Source organism: Vombatus ursinus, unplaced genomic scaffold, assembly GCF_900497805.2.
Source record: "Vombatus ursinus unplaced genomic scaffold, bare-nosed wombat genome assembly UNPS02014832.1, whole genome shotgun sequence".
Lineage (NCBI taxonomy): Eukaryota > Metazoa > Chordata > Mammalia > Diprotodontia > Vombatidae > Vombatus > Vombatus ursinus.
Genome location: NW_020954610.1, coordinates 62,553,893 through 62,572,985, shown reverse-complemented (window position 1 = coordinate 62,572,985; position 19,093 = coordinate 62,553,893). Strand labels below are relative to the sequence as shown.

General features: G+C 36.8%; 1 protein-coding gene across 1 annotated transcript; it reads right to left on the bottom strand.

Moving 5' to 3' along the window:
• Positions 1–505: 505 nt before the first annotated feature.
• Positions 506–957, bottom strand: LOC114025666 (myosin light polypeptide 6-like). The gene is given in 2 exon segments (XM_027839141.1): positions 506–891; positions 894–957. Coding segments are annotated over 2 exon segments (450 nt in total).
• Positions 958–19,093: the final 18,136 nt, after the last annotated feature.

Below are 19,093 nucleotides of genomic sequence, written 5' to 3'. Positions count from 1 at the left end.
TTTGGAGGAGAATCTGATGTGAAAGAAGAAATATGATACATTTGTTTTTCCAACTTTTTACAAATAGGATTTCTAATTAGAAATGTTTTAATTTGGTTATAGTAGTTATCAGACTCACTTACCTAGGGGAAGCTGTATTAAATAGGAGTTATTTGAAGATTCATAAAATGAAATGTTTCTTAAATAATATATTTCAAGTAAATGAATAGGTGTATCATGATTGAAATAGTATTTATCTTGAAAGATAACTAAATAGGAATGAGTTATATAGTTGATTTCATTATGAAGAGAAAATGTATGTATAGTATTAACTTAAAAAAAACAACTTTTTTTTTTGAGCAGGTAACAAGTTTATTTGGTGAAAGCAGAGAGCAAATAGACCAAGAGGACATTTGGTGGGAATTGGAAGTAAGGATGTTGGCAACTCTGAAAATGTAGTCAGTTACTTCAGGGGCAAGAGGATGATTTTCACACTGAGAAAGTTAGAGAGCTTTTTGAGTTGTTCTCAGTCATTCAGCCCCATCCGGACTAGCTCTTCATAGTTGATACAACTGTTGCTGTTTTCATGCCCTGCCACCACTTCCACTTCTTCCTCTGTCATTTTCTCACCCAGGGTGATGAGAACGTGTTGTATCTCAGACCCCATGACTGTGCCATTCCCTTCCTTATCAAATACCTGAAGCCCATCTACATAGTCTTCATATGTGCCTTGGTCCTTATTCTTTGCTACAGTCTGCAGCATTGGCAGAAAGTGTTCAAAGTCCAGCACCTTCACATTCATCTCATCACTCTGGGGATTCTCTAATACTTTGAGTACCTCAGCATTGGTAGAGTTCTGGCCCAGGGCTCGCATCGTATCCCGACACTGGCTTTATGAGGTCTTTTCATCCCTTTTTGGTCAAACAGCTGGAAGGCCTCCTTGAGCTCTGCTGTCTGATCCTCCATGAAGTCATACATCTTGGCTGTGCAGCTCGCTCCAAAACCAAAACTTTTAAATAGAGTATGAGAACCCATAGGTCAAATACATGTCTTCTTTTAGACTGCCATTTTAGAGAAAATGTGGGAGTGCATTTGAACCTGGCCCAAGGTAGTTCATAATAAGTATGGCACTGTAGGAAACTTAAATGACAATGCTACAACGGTTAATAATACCTCAACAATTCCCTGAACATATTGGTGTGGATACTTCCTCCATTGGTACAGATGGCAACACATCTTTGCCTGTCTTTCTGTATATCCTCTATAGAAGATCTCTAGATTGAGTCCTCTAGAAACCTTTTTTTTTAAATGTTAAAGATAGCAATGTAACACTTGGGCTGTCCATCTTTTGTCAGTCACGTATGATATATGACCTGACCACTTCTTTTTATAGTTATTCATCTCTAGAATGATATCTTTTAGCCATTCGTTATCTGCAAGTCATCATTGGTATGTGCTGCAATTTATTCATACCTATTACGCATCTTTCCATTACCCTTTGAGTCACCTGGAAATTTGATTCTTATAAGTTGTGGTGTTCCATGATTTCTCGTGTAAGAAGAATGGAAAGGGAGGAAGGAGCTAGATTATGAAGAACTCTGCCAAACAGAACATTTTGCATTTGATCCTCAAGACAATAGGAAGCCGCTTAAGTTTATTGAGTGTGTAGAAGTGAGGTAGGTGGGGTGACATGATCAAACATGTACCATAGCCCTTTGGAGAGATGTTGCAAAGGTGAAACTGACAGACTTTGGCAACAACTTGGATATGAAAGGTGAGGGAGAGTGAAGAATCTATGATGAGGTTTTGAGCATGAAGGCCTGGGAGGATGGTGTTGCCCTCTACAGTAATAGGCAAGGTAGGAGGGGAGGGGAGTGGGATTTAGGGGGAAAGATAATTAGTTTTGTTTTGGACACATTAAGTTGTCTACTGGAGATCCAGTTCAAGATGCCTGAAAGCCAGTTGGAGATGCAAGATTGGAAGTCAGGAGAGTTTTGGGGCAGGATAGGTAACTTTGAAAATCACTAGCATGGAGATGATAACTAAATGTATGAGACTTGATGAGTTTACCAAGTGAAGTAGTATAGAAGGAAAAGAGAAGGGGGCCCAGGGCAGAATACTTACAGTGTAATCTGGAAGTGGATCCATCAGTGGAAATAGAGGAGTGGTCAGATAGGTAAGATGAGAACCAGGAGAGAAAAGTATCTAAAAGGAGAGAGTTTTCAACAGTGTCGAAGGCTGCAGAGAGGTCAAGGAGAATGAAGATTGATAAAAGGCTGTTGGATTCGGCAACTAAGAGATCATTAATAATTCTAGAGAAAGCAGTGTTGGTGGAGTGGTAAGGTCAGAAACTGAGCTGTAAGCAGTTAGGAAGAGAATGGGAGGAGAGAAAGTGGAGGTTTTCATAGATTGCCTTTTTGAGGAGATTAGCAATAAAAGGCAGAAGAGGATGATAACTAGCTGGAGTGGAAGGATCAAGTGGGGATTTTTCAGAATGCTCACTGAAATACCACAGTCTGAGAAATAGGTGTTGATTTTCCTGTTTTAATGATTAAGGTGATTTCTTTTTTTGAAGTCATTGAGGAGTTGTAGGGTAGCAATGTATGGCTGTGAGAAGTGGACTATAAGGAAAGTTGAGTTCCGCAGAATTGACACTTTGGAATTGTGGTGATGGAGAAGACTTTTGAGGGTCCCTTGGACACCAAGGAGATCAAATCAGTCGATGCTTAAAGAAATTAATTTAGGCTATTCAATGGAAGGTCAAATACTAAAACTGAAGCTAAAATACTTTGGCCACGTAATGAGAAGATGGGACTCATTAGAAAAGATCCTAATGTTGGGAAAGATTGAAGGCAAAAGGAAAAAGTAGCAGCAGAAAATGAGATGGATAGATAGTATCATGGACACAATGAACATGAATTTGGACAGGCTTCAAGAGTTGGTGGAGGATAGAAAAGCCTGACATGCTGTGATCCATGGGATCATGAAGAGTCAGACATGACTGAATGACTGAATAACAATGGTTTACTAGGTGGTGATAAACATTACGTTTGTAACATACAGGCAGGACAATCCAGAGAATCCCTGTTCTGTTTCAGCTATGTTTAGGATATCCTCCAGTACACTGAATACTTTTGATGGAGTTTGTTTCCTTGTTTTATGCCTGACCTGATATTGATTCTCATGGGATTATTGACCAAAGTTATCTTCATGATCAAATTTGTCATGAAATCTTTTATGACCTCACTCTTGGTGTGGGAAACACTTTGTTTGAGAACAGTCATAAAATTGCATTTTGTTTTTCCTGGTCAAATTAGTGATTCTTTTTTTTTTTTGTAATTTAAAATTACAGCAAATTCTTATATTTACTATGTTATATAGTCATTTGCAAGACTATATGGATTTGTCTAGAGTCAGCTAAGTGGTAAAATGGATAGAGTGCTAGATTTGAAGTCAGGAAGATAAGCGTTCAAATGTGACTTCATATTCTTACTTAACTGTGTGACTTTGGGCAAGTCACTGCCTAAGTGGCCTAACCTCTGTTTGCCTCAGTTTCCTACTTTGTAAAATGAGGCTAATAATAGCACCTACTTCTCAGAATTGTTGAAATCAAATGTCATAATATATGTAAATGGCTTTGCAAACTTTAAGCACTATGTAAATGACTACTATTCTTATTAAGTGTGTATTATTTTAAAATAGTCACCTGTCCATTACTTTCTTGTTTTCAACAAAGATATCCTTGATACATGCATGGATCATTTTGAAAAAGATTTTATGATGTATCTTTAAAATTGATTCCTGAGAGCTATCAAAATTTTGTTGCCTCCAGTATGGAGGTTTCCTAATATGTTTGGTCATGGCCAACCATTCTTCCTGACTTCATCTTCTTTACTGTCATTGCTATTTACTCCTAGTACACAAGATACAGAGATAGTGGATTCCAAATGTGGTGATTCTTCTATTGTTGCTAATGTTCTGCCATTAAAAAGTCACTGATGCCAGCCATAGAAACACTAGCAAAAAAAAAAATGCCATTCCCCAAAAGATAAATGGTTAAAGGGTAGAACAAACAGTTCTCAAAAGAAAAACCCCACATTATTAACAACCATATTAAAGAATGCTACAAATCACTAATCATAAGAGAAATATGAATCACTATAACCCTGAGGCATTAGACCTCCCACCCAGCAAATTGGCAAAAATGACAAAAAATTTGGAATGGTTATTGGAGGGGTAGTGGGGAAATAGGCACACTAGGGTATTGTTGATGGAATTGTGAATTAGTATGAACTTTTTGAAAAGCAATTTGGAATTATGTAAAAATAGTGACTAAAATGTCTATACTCTTTGACCCAGAGATTTTATCAGAAGGCTTATACTTTAGGCAAGTCATGATAAGAAGGTAGCACCACTTTTTGTGATAGTGAAGAATTGGAAACAAAGTAGATGTCCATTCATTGGAGAATGACTAAAATTGTGGTATAAGAATAAAATGGAATATTCGTATGTTGTAAGAAATGATGAATATGATGAATATTGAGAAGCATGGGAAGACCTAAATGAACAAATGAAGAGTGAAATAAGCAGAACCAAGAAAAAAATAACTGTAACAATGTAAAGGGAAAAAACAGCCACACACACACAAAAGTGAATGTTGCAAAATTACAAAAACAATCATGACTCCAAAGAAGAGGAATGAGAAGGCCATTTTCAGCCCCATCTGCTGAGATGGGAGGTCTGTGAGTTTGGTACATTGTATATGTTTTCAGACTTTTTCAATATATTCATCAGTTATGCTGATTTTTCCCTTTTTTGTCTTTAAAATACTATTTGTTATATGAGATGGCTCTCTGAGAGGGGAAAGAGGGAAAATTGTGGTGATGTAAAAATCAAAGGTCATCAATAAATACTTTTTCTTTTTAAAGAAACTAGCAAATCCATTTCATTTTGCTTGTATTTGTTGTCCTTCCATTTTCAGCTGCAAATGTCCTTGGGATGATCTATTGAATTGAATCTCATGCTAGTTTTTTTGCAGGCTTAATTTCCCCTCAACTGCTTTTTATTAATTTTTGTATGATATTACTTATAATCTTCCATCCTCTTATGTAATGTTTTAAAAATGAGATTGTGCTCCAAACTTGTCACTCTTGGCTGCCTTTTTTCTCTGTTTAGACAAAAGATTGTGTTTCCTAGCTCACAAGGTTTTGGGATTTCTCTCTGGTTCTTCATTGTGGTGATTCCCCCCTCCCCCCCATTAGGTAAGCTTTTCTAGATATGGTAATCAATAGATCTAATGTTTTTGCTTTTGTTCCTCTAATGTTTTATTTTTGTAGTCAACAGCTCAAATAGTCAAATTAGAGTGACTATAATCACATGAAGTGGGGGGGTTAATTTTTCTTCCTTTAGTCTAATATGGTATTTTTACTTTTGTTGGTTGGATAGCAAACTGACAACTGATTCACAATTGTCTATTATTATGAGAGATTTCCTTTTAACATTCCTCACAGATTGCCTGTAGTTGTACTATTAGTATTGATTGAGAAATTTTCATGGTGACAAAACTACTATATATTCTATAACACTTTAAAATGAATTTGTATATTATTAATCACAGCAGCTTCTATGCATGTTGGGAAAATAATACATATGTGAGAGACACAATTTATTCAGTCTTTAAAAGGTATATTTGCTTACTTTTTCTGAGTCACACTGAATATTTTGTTGGTTTGAAATAAAGATTAAAAGACAACATCTAGAGAGCATATGGCTTTGCAGATCTCTTATGTAATTATGTGAAATTTCAGTAACTTTATCCTCCACCTATGGTCCTTGATCCACAGGTTGGGAATCCTTGATGGGGTTAATTTCATTATTTATGATTTTGTTTGATGTTCACCATATCTAGCACCCAACAAATCTCTTTTTAAAGAAAGTATAATATGACAAATTGTTGTAGCAGCCTTCTACTTCATCTCCCTTTCCTTCAGCACACACTTAACCATGTCACTCCTTTACTTCATCAACTGTAGTGGCTCCCTATCATCACTAGGAGAAAAGATAAACTCTCTTTAGGTATTAAAGCCCTACACAACTTGGCCCTGACCTATCTTTTCAGCCTCATTTGAGATTATTCGTCTCCTGTACTCTGTGATTCAGCCAAACTGACTTTCTCTCTGTTTCTCACTCATGACATTCTATCGTCTATCTCTGTGCCCTTGCACTGGCCATCTCCCATGCATGTAGTGCATGTCCTCTTTACCTCTGCCTTATAGAGTCTTTCTTTGCCATCAAGACTCTGCTGAAGAACTTGTTTTTGCATGACTCATTTCTTCACTCATTCCCCACATCAGCTGCTCATATCTTTCCTCCCAAACTAACTTGTATTTAACTACTTTGTATTTATTCACTCTATATATTTTTTTCTGTATGTATATATACATATACTTCTTCATTAGAAAGTTAGTGCCTTGAGGTTAGGAATTACCTACTTGTCACTGTCAAGTGAGATAATGCCTGTGAAAAGAGCCAAGTGGCCATAACTTGACATATAATGTGTGCCATCAGAATTATTTTTTTGTTATTTTTTTCAGAATTATTTCTATTGTCTCAAAATTGTTTTGTACTTATTTTGCAGACAGATACTTGAATAAACTATATTTCACTAGAAGAGAGATTAAATTATCCAAAAACAACTGGTAGGGTTCAGGACATGAAGTTAGTATTTAATGAATGCTTAGTATATGAATGAATATGCTAGGTAGAATGAGAGGTAGTATAGTGGAGTGAAAAAAGCACTAGAATCTGGAGTCAGGAGAGCCCTGCATTCAAATACTGTTTCTGGCAGTAGCTCCAAGACTTAACTCAGGTAATTCACTTAACCTCTGAGCCTCAGCTTCCTGATTTGAAAAGCAGTAATGATAATACCTATTAAAGTATTGTGAGGTTTGAGTGAGATGATGTAGTTAAAGTCAGAGCACCACAGAAATATCATTTGTTGTAATTATGATTATCCACTCATTCTTTTCTTTTCCTTTTTTTAAAAAAATCAATTCTCTTCCTCCTTCTTCCCTTCCCTCACCCATTGAGAAGGCAAGAAAAATAAAGCCCATCCTAAATACATAGACATGCAAAATAAATGTCTTCATTAGCCAGGTTGCAAAAAGAAAAAAAAAAGATAAAAAGGAAGGAAGAAAGAAAAAAGAAAGGAACAAAATAGAAGAAAATATGCTCCAATTTATACTCTGAGTTAATTGGTTCTGTCTCTGGTGGTGATGCTGTTGCATGTTTTATCATGAGTCTTTTGGAATTACGGTTGATCATGGTATTTATCAGAATTATTAAGTTTTTCAAAGTTGGTTATCTTACAATATTGCTTTTACTATATAAATTGTTCTCTTGGTTCTGTCCACTTTACTTACCATCAATTCATACAAGTCTTCCCAGGTTTTTTTTTTTAAACCATCCCCTTCATAATTTCTTATAGGACGATAGTATTCCATTGCATTTATATATCATAACTTGTTTCAACTTGTTTTCCCAGTTAATGAGTATCCCCTTAGTTTCCAATTCTTTGCTACCACAAAAAGAGCTCCTATAAATATTTTTATACATATGGGTCCTTTTCTTATTTCTTTGATCTCTTTGGGGTATAGTCCTGGTAGCAATATTACTGGGTTAAAGAATACATATAATTTAATAGTGGGGTTTTTTGGGGGTATAGTTTAATAGTGGGTTTTTTTTGGGGGGGGTGTCATAGTTACAAATTGCTTTCCAAAATGATTGAGCTAGTTCATAGATCCACCAATAGTGCATTAGTGAACCTATTTTCTTTTCTTTTTTATTTTTTAAAAGGCAATTGGGAGTTAAGTGACTTGCCCAGGGTCACACAGCTAGTGAGTGTCAAGTGTTTGGTCTGAGGCCACATTTGAACTCAGGTCCTCCTGACTTCAGGGCTGGTGCTCTATCCACTACGCCACCTAGCTGCCCCTAGTGAACCTATTTTCCCATAGCCCTTCTAGCTTTTGTTGTTTTCTTTTTTTATTATGCAATCTAAAGGGTATGAGGTGGTACCTCATAGTTGTTTTATACAGCATTTCTCTAATTATTAGAGTATTTTTTATATGGCTATTGATAAGCTTAGATTTCTTCTTCTGAAAACTTCTTATTTACATCTTTTGCATATTTATCCATTGGAGAATAGCTCTTGTTCTTATAAATTTTTCTTCATTCTTACATATCTTAGAAATGAAACCTTTATCAGAGAAATGTGTGACAAAGATTTTTTTCTCAGTTTCCTGCTTTTCTACTGCATTGGTTTTGTTTGTGCAAAACATTTTTAATTTTGTATAATCAAAATTATCCATTTTATATCCTGTGAACCTTTATAACTCTTATTTGGTCATGAACATTTCCCCTGTCCATAAATATGACAGGTAATTTCTTAAACCTGCTATACTAATTTGCTTATGATGTCATCTTTTATGTCTTAATCTTGCACCCATTTTGAGCTTACGGTATGAGATGTTGGTCTGTACCTAATTTCTGCTAGACTACTTTCCTGTTTTCCCCACAGCTTCTGTCAAATAGTGAATATTTGCCCCAATAGCTAGGATATTTGAGTTTATCAAACACTAGGTTATGATGCTCATTTGCTTCTATGTATTATTGTTATTCAGTCACGTCTGACTCTTTGTGACCCCATTTGGGGTTTTCTTGACAAAGATATTGGAATGGTTTGCCCTTTCCTTCTCCAGCTCATTTTACAGATGAGGAAACTGAGGCAAACAGGGTTAAGTGACTTGCCCAGTGTCACACAGTTAGTGTCTGAGGCCAGATTTGAAATCAGAAAGATGAGTCTTCCTGATTTCAAACCTGGTACTCTATCCACTATACCATCCAACTGCCCAGTTCCACTGATCAACCTCTCTGTTTCTTACCCAGTACCAAATTGTTTTGATGATTATAGCTTTGTAGTATAATTAGAGTTCTGGTATTGCTGATCTCCCTTCCCATTTTTTTCATTAATTCCTTTGTTATTCTTGACTGCCAGATGAATTTCGTTATTCAAGTCATTCTTTGAAATTTAACTGAATAAGTAAATTAATTTAGGTGATATTGTAAGTTTTATTGGCTCGCCTACCCACGAACAATTAATATTTCTCCAATTATTTAGATCTGTCTTTATTTGTGTAAAGAGTTCTTTTGTAATTGTGTTCGTGTAGTTCCTGTGTGAATCTTAGGTAGACTCCCAAGTATTTTATACCATCTATAGTTGTTTTAAATGGAATTTTTCTTCATATCTGTCGTTCTAAGTTCTGTCAGGTTTTGGGGTTTTTTTGGGAAGGGGTTGACCCTTAATAAAATATGATGATTTGTGTGGGTTCATTTTCTATCCTTAAACATTGCTAAAGTTATTAATTGTTTTTATTAGTTTTTATTTTTTAGTTCACTAGAATTCTCTACATAAACTATCATAACATCTGCAAAGAGTGATAACCCTAGTTGCAGGCAAGACAGCTGGAATGACATATGTCTTATTCTATTCCCATGTGATTTTTATTTCTTAGGTTTCTCTATTTTAAAAACTTTTCATTCCACAAAGCCTGGAGATTAAGTATTTGGTAAGGTGGCATCTATTTAAAATATTATCATTATGTTTTCTTTTTTTTCTTACTTAATAGTATTTTATTTTTCCAGTTACATGTAAGGATAGTTTTCAACATTCACTTTGATAAGATTTTGAATTTCAATTTTTTTCTCCCCCCCACCCCAGACAGTAAGCAATCTGATATAGGTCATACATGTGCAGTCATATTAAACATATTTGTACATTAGCCATGTTATGAAAGAAGAATCAGAACAAAAGGGAAAACCATGAGAAAGAAATAAAGAACAAAAAAGGTGAAAATGCTACCTTTCCATCTGCATTCAGACTTCATAGCTCTTTCTCTGGATGTGGATAGCATTTTCCCTCATGAACCTTTTGGAATTGTCTTGGTCGTTGTATTGCTGAGAAGAGCTATGTCTATCAAAATTGATCATCACACAATATTGCTGTTACTGTGTACAATATTCTCTTGGTTCTGCTCACTTCACTCAGCATCAGTTCATGAGAATTTCTAGGTTTTTCTGAAATCCGTCTGCTTATCGTTTCTTATATATTATGTTTTCTTGAATGAGAATCTCATTACTGTGAGTTTTCATGAATAAACTGGAATTGAAAAGGAAATAACTAAAAGCTGTTCTGTGTCAAAGTTGTACTTGCCCTTATGGATAGTTGAGTAAGTGAAATATTTTTAATGAAAACACTCTGAAGTAGAATAATCTTTTAGCATAGATACTTTGCATGATCATTTCCCCTCTTCCTCCTAGCCTTTCCTGTTTTGTAGAAAAAGACTTTAAGTCTAAAAGGCATTGTTCTTAGGTGGTCTCTGTAGGGGTAATCACAGTAAATTCTTTAACACTAAATCGGTTAGTGTTCGTCAACAGCATGAGGTTCCCTGATTCATTGTTGGTGGAACTGTGAACTAATCTAACAATTTTGGAGAGCAATCTGGAGTTATGCCCAAAGAGTTTTTAAATTGCCTATGCCCTTTAACCTAGGAATACCGCTACTAGGTCTATTGCCCAAGATGATTAGAGGAAAAGGAAAAGAGCCTATATGTTCCAAAATATTTATAGCAGCTCTGTTTGTGGTGGCAAAGAACTGGAAATTGCAGGGATACTATCAATTGGGGCATAGCTGAACAAGTCGTGGTATATGATTGTGATGGAATACTACTGTGCTATAAGAAATGATGAGCTCAATGATCTTAGAAAAACATGTATAGACACATGAAATAATGAAGAGCGACAAGAGCAGAACCAAGAGAACATTGTATACAGTAATAGCAATATTGTTTTAAGAATAACTATGAATAGCTAAATCATAATTGACTATTATAAATACCCAAATTAACTACAAAGGACCTATGAAGGAAGATGCTATCTCCATCCAGAGAAAGAACTGATAAATAGATGTATTTAAATAGATGGTTTTACACACACACACACACACACACACATTTGTGTCTTACGATAGCCATCTCTAACGTGGTTGGGGGGGTGTGGGAAGAAAAAGAAAAAAATACATGGTAACTTTATTATATATTTAAAAGAAATAGCAAGTTGTACATAGTAGATTTGTAGTTTCATGTGCAATCATCTTTATTCTATGTTATGGAAATGCTTGTTTTATTTCTTAAGTTCAGAATAAAATAAATTAAAAACAAAACACAGATTCCCCAGACTTAGCTGATTTTATTCCTCTCCCCTGAACATCTCATCAAAGACTTTTTGGACTTTAAAGTTCTCCTGAGCTTGACATCAGAATTACTGAAGTCTTTTTCTAATATGACCTTGGACATTGCCCACATTTTATTAGTTCTCAGTATGTTATTGTTTTGGAAAATCATATCACTATGAATGTTTAAGTAGTTGATTATGTGGAAGAGTTAGTTCTGTGAAGGTATATATCAATGTATCAGTAAAGCCTTGCAGTAGCTGGAGGATTAAGAGTTAGTAACAACTACTTGAGAGTATATAGTAACTAAGTGCTGAAGATTATTTTGTTTTTCATGTTGCCATTTTTGCTTCTGTAATTCCACCCATTCTTCCTTTCTTGATATTTTACCTTTAAAAGGTTTGTGAGGGGGAGTGGGTGTGGGAAGCTAAGTACTTGGATCCTGGGTTGCAGTTGTCTTTAAAACTTCATTAATATTTGAGATTCTTATCCCCATTTAGTAAGTGATTAATCCACAATTATTGAATTACATAACAGTCTTGGGCAAAAATTAATTGAACTCTAGATCTCTTAAGATTTTTTCTCTAGCAGTTCATAACTATTCCGAACAAAATAATGCCTTAAGTTAAGCAGCTTGTATTTTCAAGAAAGGCAGAAAAGGAACAGCTAAGTGGAGCAATATGGAGAGCTGGTCCTAGACTTAGGAAGAACTGAGTTCAAATGTAGCCTCATACATTTACTAGCTATGTGACCCTAGTCAAGTCACTTAACCTTTGTTTGCCTCATTTTCCTCATCTGCAAAATGGAGATAATAATAGCACCAACCTCCCAGATTATTGTGAAGATCAAATGAGATTGTAATTGTAAGTGCTTAGTGAGTTGCCTGGCCATGTGCTACATAGTAAATGCTGTATAAATGTTAGCTATTATGATGATGATGTTTTATAAATGTTTAGAAGTTGGTGTTTGTATTTAATATTTCTTTTGCTTTCAAGCTTCAGGTTTCAGATACTTACCTTGGTTCAAGAAAAGGACTAGGTAGCTACAGTCATCTTAGCATCTCTTATAGGCTTGGAGTGCATTAAGATTCAGTACTCCTGCCCCCTAAATTAGCATCTCCTTATAGGCTTGGAGTGCATTACGATTCAGTACTCCTGCACCCCTAAATTAAGGGGGGTAGAAGAGAAGAGACAGAAGGAATCAGAGTCAGCCAGGCATGTAGAGGAGTTGCTGGTGATTAGCTCTGTCTACTGTCTGTCATTGCCAAATACAAGTAGCTGATGATTCTTTTAATTCAATCTTCTACCTATCAGCCTATTGAGAGCAAATTGTGGTTCTGCCTAAAGAAGTCTCTGCTGGCAATGTGGATGTTATTTCAAAGTAAACGCCTTCCCCCATTTTTTCCCTTCTCAAAGCATTTTGGTTTTGCAGCTACTCAGCATCAAGAGATAAGGGGGACAAGGCCGTACCTGCTCATAGATAAACATCTTCAGCAGCAGGAGGCAGAGTGCCTCTTACTCAGTCTAGTCATTGCTTACCTTCTACACCGATGTTTCAGTGGAAAGCTGTGGCCTAGGCTCAATATGAATCTTCTTTTGATTTTCCTTGAGTCTTCTGTCATCTTGCATACTTGCTGACATCTTCAAGGACTCTGGATTCAAGTCAAGAAGCATTTATTAAGCACCTTCTCTGTGCCAGGCATTGTATTAAGCCCTAGTGATACAAATAAAGGCCAAAACCCCTCAGGCCCAGCTCTCAAGCAGCTCATGGTCAAACAGGGGAAACAACATGCAAACAACTAAATGCAAACAAAGTGTAGACTGGATAAATTAGAGATAATCAATAGAAATAAGGCACTAAGAGTAAGGGGAATTGAGTCTGATTAAGATTAGCTTTGCTTAAGTTAACGTGTGCTGAATTGTCACTAGATATGACCTCTTTACCCACAGTCATGCTCCTTTTACTTTCTCAAGTAATTTCACTCTCCTTCCTTTTATTGCCAAATTTCTTTGACGAACAGTCTAAGGATGAAGAAAGCAGAGAAAAGAGAATAATATACACAGTGACTACAGTTGTAGAAATGGAGAGTAGAGTAGCAACAAAACTGAGAAAATCAAAGCTAAAATGCAAATTAACTATGGTTATAGGGATGGAGATGGGAGAAAGGATATGATTAACTCTGATGTTAGCCTCCTGATGAGGATTACATGGAGGCAAAAACTCAAATGCTGTCATATAGCTGTTGAGAGCTAGAACACAGCAGGAATCAAGAGATTAATCAGTGTACCATGCTGCAATCAGGAATGGAGGGGCCTTTTTTTTTTTTAAACTCTCAAACAAAGACATATGGTAGACTTGAGCAGACCATAAACCAAAGCAGCAGAACTTCAAGTAGGAGGAAGCTACAATCAGTCACTACAGGCAAAGAAGTGTCTTTGTCTACAAGGGTACGTAGGACATACGTGGTTTTTTATCTTACGTGGGTAACAATCATTATCAGTGATACAATGAATGCTTTCTGACTTCCAGGCTCAATACTGAGTTCTGATAGTCCTAAAATTTTTGTAGACATTAGGTGATTATGGACCAGTTACGGTGCATGGATAGTCTGGGATCCTAATTCATTTGTTGATTCTTTTTAACCCCTTAGAAACAGATTTCCCTTCTAATTTTAGAAACTGTGGGTGTATGCGCTAGCTAGTCTAAATCCCTCATTTTATAGATGAGGAAAATGAGACTCAGCAAGGTAGGCTTGCCTTAGGCCACATAGGTAGTAAGTAGCAGGCTCAGGTTTCATACTCAGATCCTTTCATCCTAATCTAAACACATTTTATGCTGTGTCACTATGCTGCTTCTTCTTACCCCAGTACATGTTGTCTGCATCTTTCTGTTGCTGACTTCCCTCCTGCCTCAGAAGAGCTCCTTTTAAAATCCTCCATCTGTACCCTTCATGCTTCTCTTGAGCACCATGTTATGAATATTCATCCATTCCCTCTTTAATAATGTTAATTTCATGCAATCTTAGAATTTTAGAGCCAACAGAGATCTTAAAGATAGCATGCTTTCCTTGTTTTCAAACATGTATAAAATTGTTTGAAAACGCCTTCATTTGACCTTACCTGCTTTATAGGATCACAACAGATAGAACTGAAAGGGACCTTAGAGAATATTTAGTCCAACCCCATCTTCATTTATAAATAAGGAAACTGAGACCCAGGAAAGTTAAGTGACTTACCCACAAAATGATTACACAGGTTATAAGTTCATATCTAATCTTATTGCCTGTTCCTAGTTTGAAAGCACCTCAAGGGCAAAGAAGGTAACAATATTTTATTTTTAATTCTTCACTGTTCAGAGACTATAGTAGGTGATTAATAAATGCCTATCAAATAAAGTTTTCCTTTTTGTTCATTATGTAAAACCTTGAAACTTTGGGTAGGGCAAGGTCTTTTAAGTACTTGTGAAAAATGCAGTATCTAGATTGGACTAGATGATGCCCTTACTCTGAATCTCACATTTAGCCCAAGTTCTAGGTACTTTGTGGATCAGAATCCACTCCAAGTCAAACCTCGTGAGCCTCTACCAGTGTGTTGAACTTTATTAGTAACACAGAGGGACATAGTGATAGGGCACACACATAATGGGGTAATTTACTTTAATACCACAAAGCTGCTAAAATTTTCTGTTCATGTTATCATGCTGCTTTCTCCAGACCTACTTACTCCCCACCAGGCAAGCCTTCTCAACCCTGCTGAGTCTCCATTTCCTCAGTCTGTAAAATGAAGGTGTTGGACTCAATGTCCCATACATCCACAATTTCTAAACTAATCAGGAGGGAAATCTGTTTTTTCTGAAGGGTAACAAAAATCAGGAACTGAACTAGCATTCCAAACTATCTAGACTTTCAGTACTCTCTGTTGATCTTTTCTAAGTTTTGTACCTCAGCTGCTCCCTGCTGGGGGCCTCTGCCACTTCCTTCTAAGCTTCACGACTCTTCTCCAACTGGTCTTCAATTATCCACATAAATTCAAAGTCACCAAATGATATGCTGTCCAGCATCCACTAGGGATAGCAAACCTCCCCCTTGAAGGGAGGGCTTATAACCCTTTCAGCTTCTTTCTGTTGTGTCTCAGCTGGAGTCCTTAGCTGAGGTGCTATCTTCAGTGCCACTTGCTTATTCCTTCCATCTCCTGCCAATATTGTGAATAGAGAAGCCTTTATTCTGCAGGGCAGAGGTAGAGCTTTCCTCATTTAGCCCTCTTAGCCAGTGAATGTAAAGTTCTTCTCAGTCAGGCTGTATCAGAAGATAACTAGGGTCAGGCTAACATCAGCCATGTTCTTTGATTCTTTCAAATGAATTAACCAGTATGTATTAAGTACCTAGTTTGTAACAGACACTTTACTAGGTGCTGGTGTTCTTAGAACTCTCCTTAGATTCTATCATGCTCCTGTCTCTGACTAGGCAAAGTATCCCTTTTCCCTCTCTGCTTCCTCAGATAAAAGAATCTGAGTAATACTATGGTGAGGGCAGTTTTTAATTTACCACTTATGCTTCTCCGTTCTCCACAAGTAGAAAGGACAGTGCTGTCTAGAGAAGACTGAAAAGACTGGTGACCTTTGTCCTACTTCCTTAGGGAAACATCAGCCTCTAGTTTCTCTAAGGTTTCTTTATTCATAGAGATGGTGGTTCCTGGCAGTTAATCTCTCAACCTGCCCCACCTAGTATGGGTTTTTTTTACACAGTGAGAATAATTGTTAAATGTTTGTATCGATTGAGGCAACTGGGCAAATCACTCTCTTGATGCCTTAGTTCCCTCATCGGTGTGATATTGGTGGGGGGGGGGTTGACTTGATGCCTGCTAAGATCCCCTTTAGGGCCTAACTTCTGATCCCATGATCCTATGACCTGTAGACAGGTATGTGGCCTCATTCTTATGAATCTCTAGGATGGGGATGGGCCTGGAGAGAAATGCTTCCTTTATCACCAGGGACAGCTGTGGAATAATAGTAGAAAGAAAACTGGATCTGAACTCAAGAAGACAGGTTTGAATTCTAGCTTTGTCAATTCTGTACTGCCACTCTTTTGGGATTGTTAGGAGAATAAAATGAGAGCATAAATGCAGAAGTGCTTTGAAAAATACAAAATATATAAAGTCAAATGGTGGTGTTAAGTTTTGGGGGGGTGTATGTTATATATACACACATTTGTATGTATGTTTTGTTTGTTTGGACCTATGATTACATTAATTATGCACTCTGGGAAACTCCCAGTTCGGAGACCTCCAGCAATACATCGGCAGACAGATTGGCATCTGTCTATACCTGATAGTCTTAGAAGAGTTGCCTGGGGCATCAAGAGGTTAAATGACTTTTACATGGTCACAAACCAGTGTAGTTGCAGCAGGGTCATAAATCCAGATTTTCTGGACTTTTAAGGTTTAATTCTCAACACACTACCCTGTGCCACCTTTTCTGGCATATAAAATATATATCAACATTTCTGAGACTATACCTCCCTAAAAAATGACAACCGAGACCTCTGAGTTCCCTTCCAGTTCTAGATCTATGGTTTATAATGTATGTAAGTAAGAAGTAGGTAGGTTTGGTTTTGTTTTTTTCATACTGTCTAGATCTCTTCAAAAGTCTATTTTTTCTTTCCATCAGTGAGATCAGTCGCCTGGACCTTGGTTTAAGTGTAGAAGTATGGAACAAAGGCCTGATTTGGGACACAATGGTGGGCACTGTGTGGATTGCATTGAAGACCATCCGGCAGTCAGACGAGGTTAGTTATTTGTATTGCCTTTCTTTGGGGTTTGTCTTGGTGAGGTTCATTCATTTCTCTTCTGCCTGAGATGTCAGTCCTCTTTACTAATTGAAAGTATCTACTCATGTATGAGAAACTGAGTAGCTAGAATTCAACCAGAGTGTCTGTGTAGAGCGAATGTAGAGCCAAACTAGAAAATCTTGAACAGGAATCTAAAAGGGATTTTTGGTTAAAGTGTTTCATACTAAGGAGATGCCCTTCATGAGCCTTTTGCACCATGTGGAAATGCTAAAAATCCTGCAGGGGTGAAGCACAGTAAAAACTACTGTGTTCTAGCCAAAGGAATTAAAACAGAAGTTCTTAACTTTTTTTAATTTTTTAAAAAAAAAAAGGTCTGGGGGGCAGCTAGGTGGATAGAGCACCATCCCTGGAGTCAGAAGGACCTGAGTACAAATCTGGCCTCAGCACATAACACTCACTAGCTGTGTGACCCTGGGCAAGTCACTTAACCCCATTGCCTAGCCAAAAAAAAAAAAAAGGTTGTTCATGGACCCCTTTGGCAGAGTCTGGTAGAGGTTATGACCCTATCTCAGAATAATATTTTTAAGTGCATAAAATGAAATACATAGGATTAAAAAGGAAACAGATTATATGGAAACATACTTATCAAAACACACTTACAGACCCCAGGTAAAAATACCCTTGCATTAAAGGAAAGTCAAGGTGAAGAGCAAGGAGATGAGATAAAAGAGAAACATGATTGCTTTCATAGAGCATAGATGATTCTCAGAGACTCCTACTGAGGTTACCTTCCAAACAAAAGGGTCTGGAGGAAATAGAGTCATGGGTCCTGTAGAAATGTACTAATAGAAAAAGCATAAAAGGAATTTAAAGTTTAATCTTAGATTTATGCTCCCTTAGGAAGGCCCTGGGGAATGGTCCACCCTGGAAGCAGAAACATTAATGAAAGATGATGAAGTCTGTGGAACCAAGAACCCAACTCCCCATAAAATTTTGTTAGATACAAGATTTGAATTGCCTTTTGGTAAGTATGTTTGATTATGCTTTTGACCAGTCCACACACATTTGTATATTGTTTTAGAGTTATCCTGCAGTTATTTGCATGTATGTATGTATGTCTTATCTCTTCAACCAGGTTATATACTCTTTCCAGGGCAAGGAGTCTTCTTCCTTAACAATGATTATCCTATTTAATTGAATTTTAAAAATGAATTGAAGTGTAGCAGCTCATGAGAGCTTGCTTTTTAAAAAATTTGGTTTGGTAGGAATATTTATCACACAGTCACTTATATTGCTCTACAGATGCCACCTATCCCAGGAGCGTCATTAATTTATTCTATTTTAAAATATTTTAATTTATTTATAGTCTTGGAATCTGCATATACATTCTGTTCCTGATTTTCAAATTTAAAAAAATAACTTGAATAGTGCTAATAAATAGCACAGTAACTAAAAAGACTGAAAGACCAGCTGTTGTTTTAGAGGCATTTATTTTCTGAGCTGCCTGGGACTGAGAATTTCAGTAAGAATAGCTTTTTTGGGCTCTGTGTTCTAGAAGAGGCCAACGTTGCAGCGAGGCCATAGGGACTGACCTTCAAGGTCACCTCTAAGATCAGAAGAGAACCTTACATTTATTTCCATGTCTGGGGAAGGTCAGGATCCTGGGGTTTGGCTCAGACAGAAACGAAAAGAGGATTGATACAACTGGATGGGAGAGATTTAGAAACTTATTTTTAGAATGAGCTAGAAGAGAGCTTATTCTAGATGAAAATAAATGCCATGAATAACAAACACCAGCATGAAGATAAAATATTCACCCACTCTAAGCTAATCTGCATCACTGAAGTCAGTTTTTGGAGGAAACTCTTCTTCTCTTAGGGGTGCTCCTGCTGTAGCAGCTGCCATTGCAATCCATTTGACCTTCCCTGCTCCCTCATATTTAAAGGAAAAGCAGCTGCACTGTAGGGTGATGGCACAGAATGAAACTCCCCATGAGTTTCCCTTTCTGAAGTCACAGTTGCTTCCGTTGTCATACTGCCATAAGG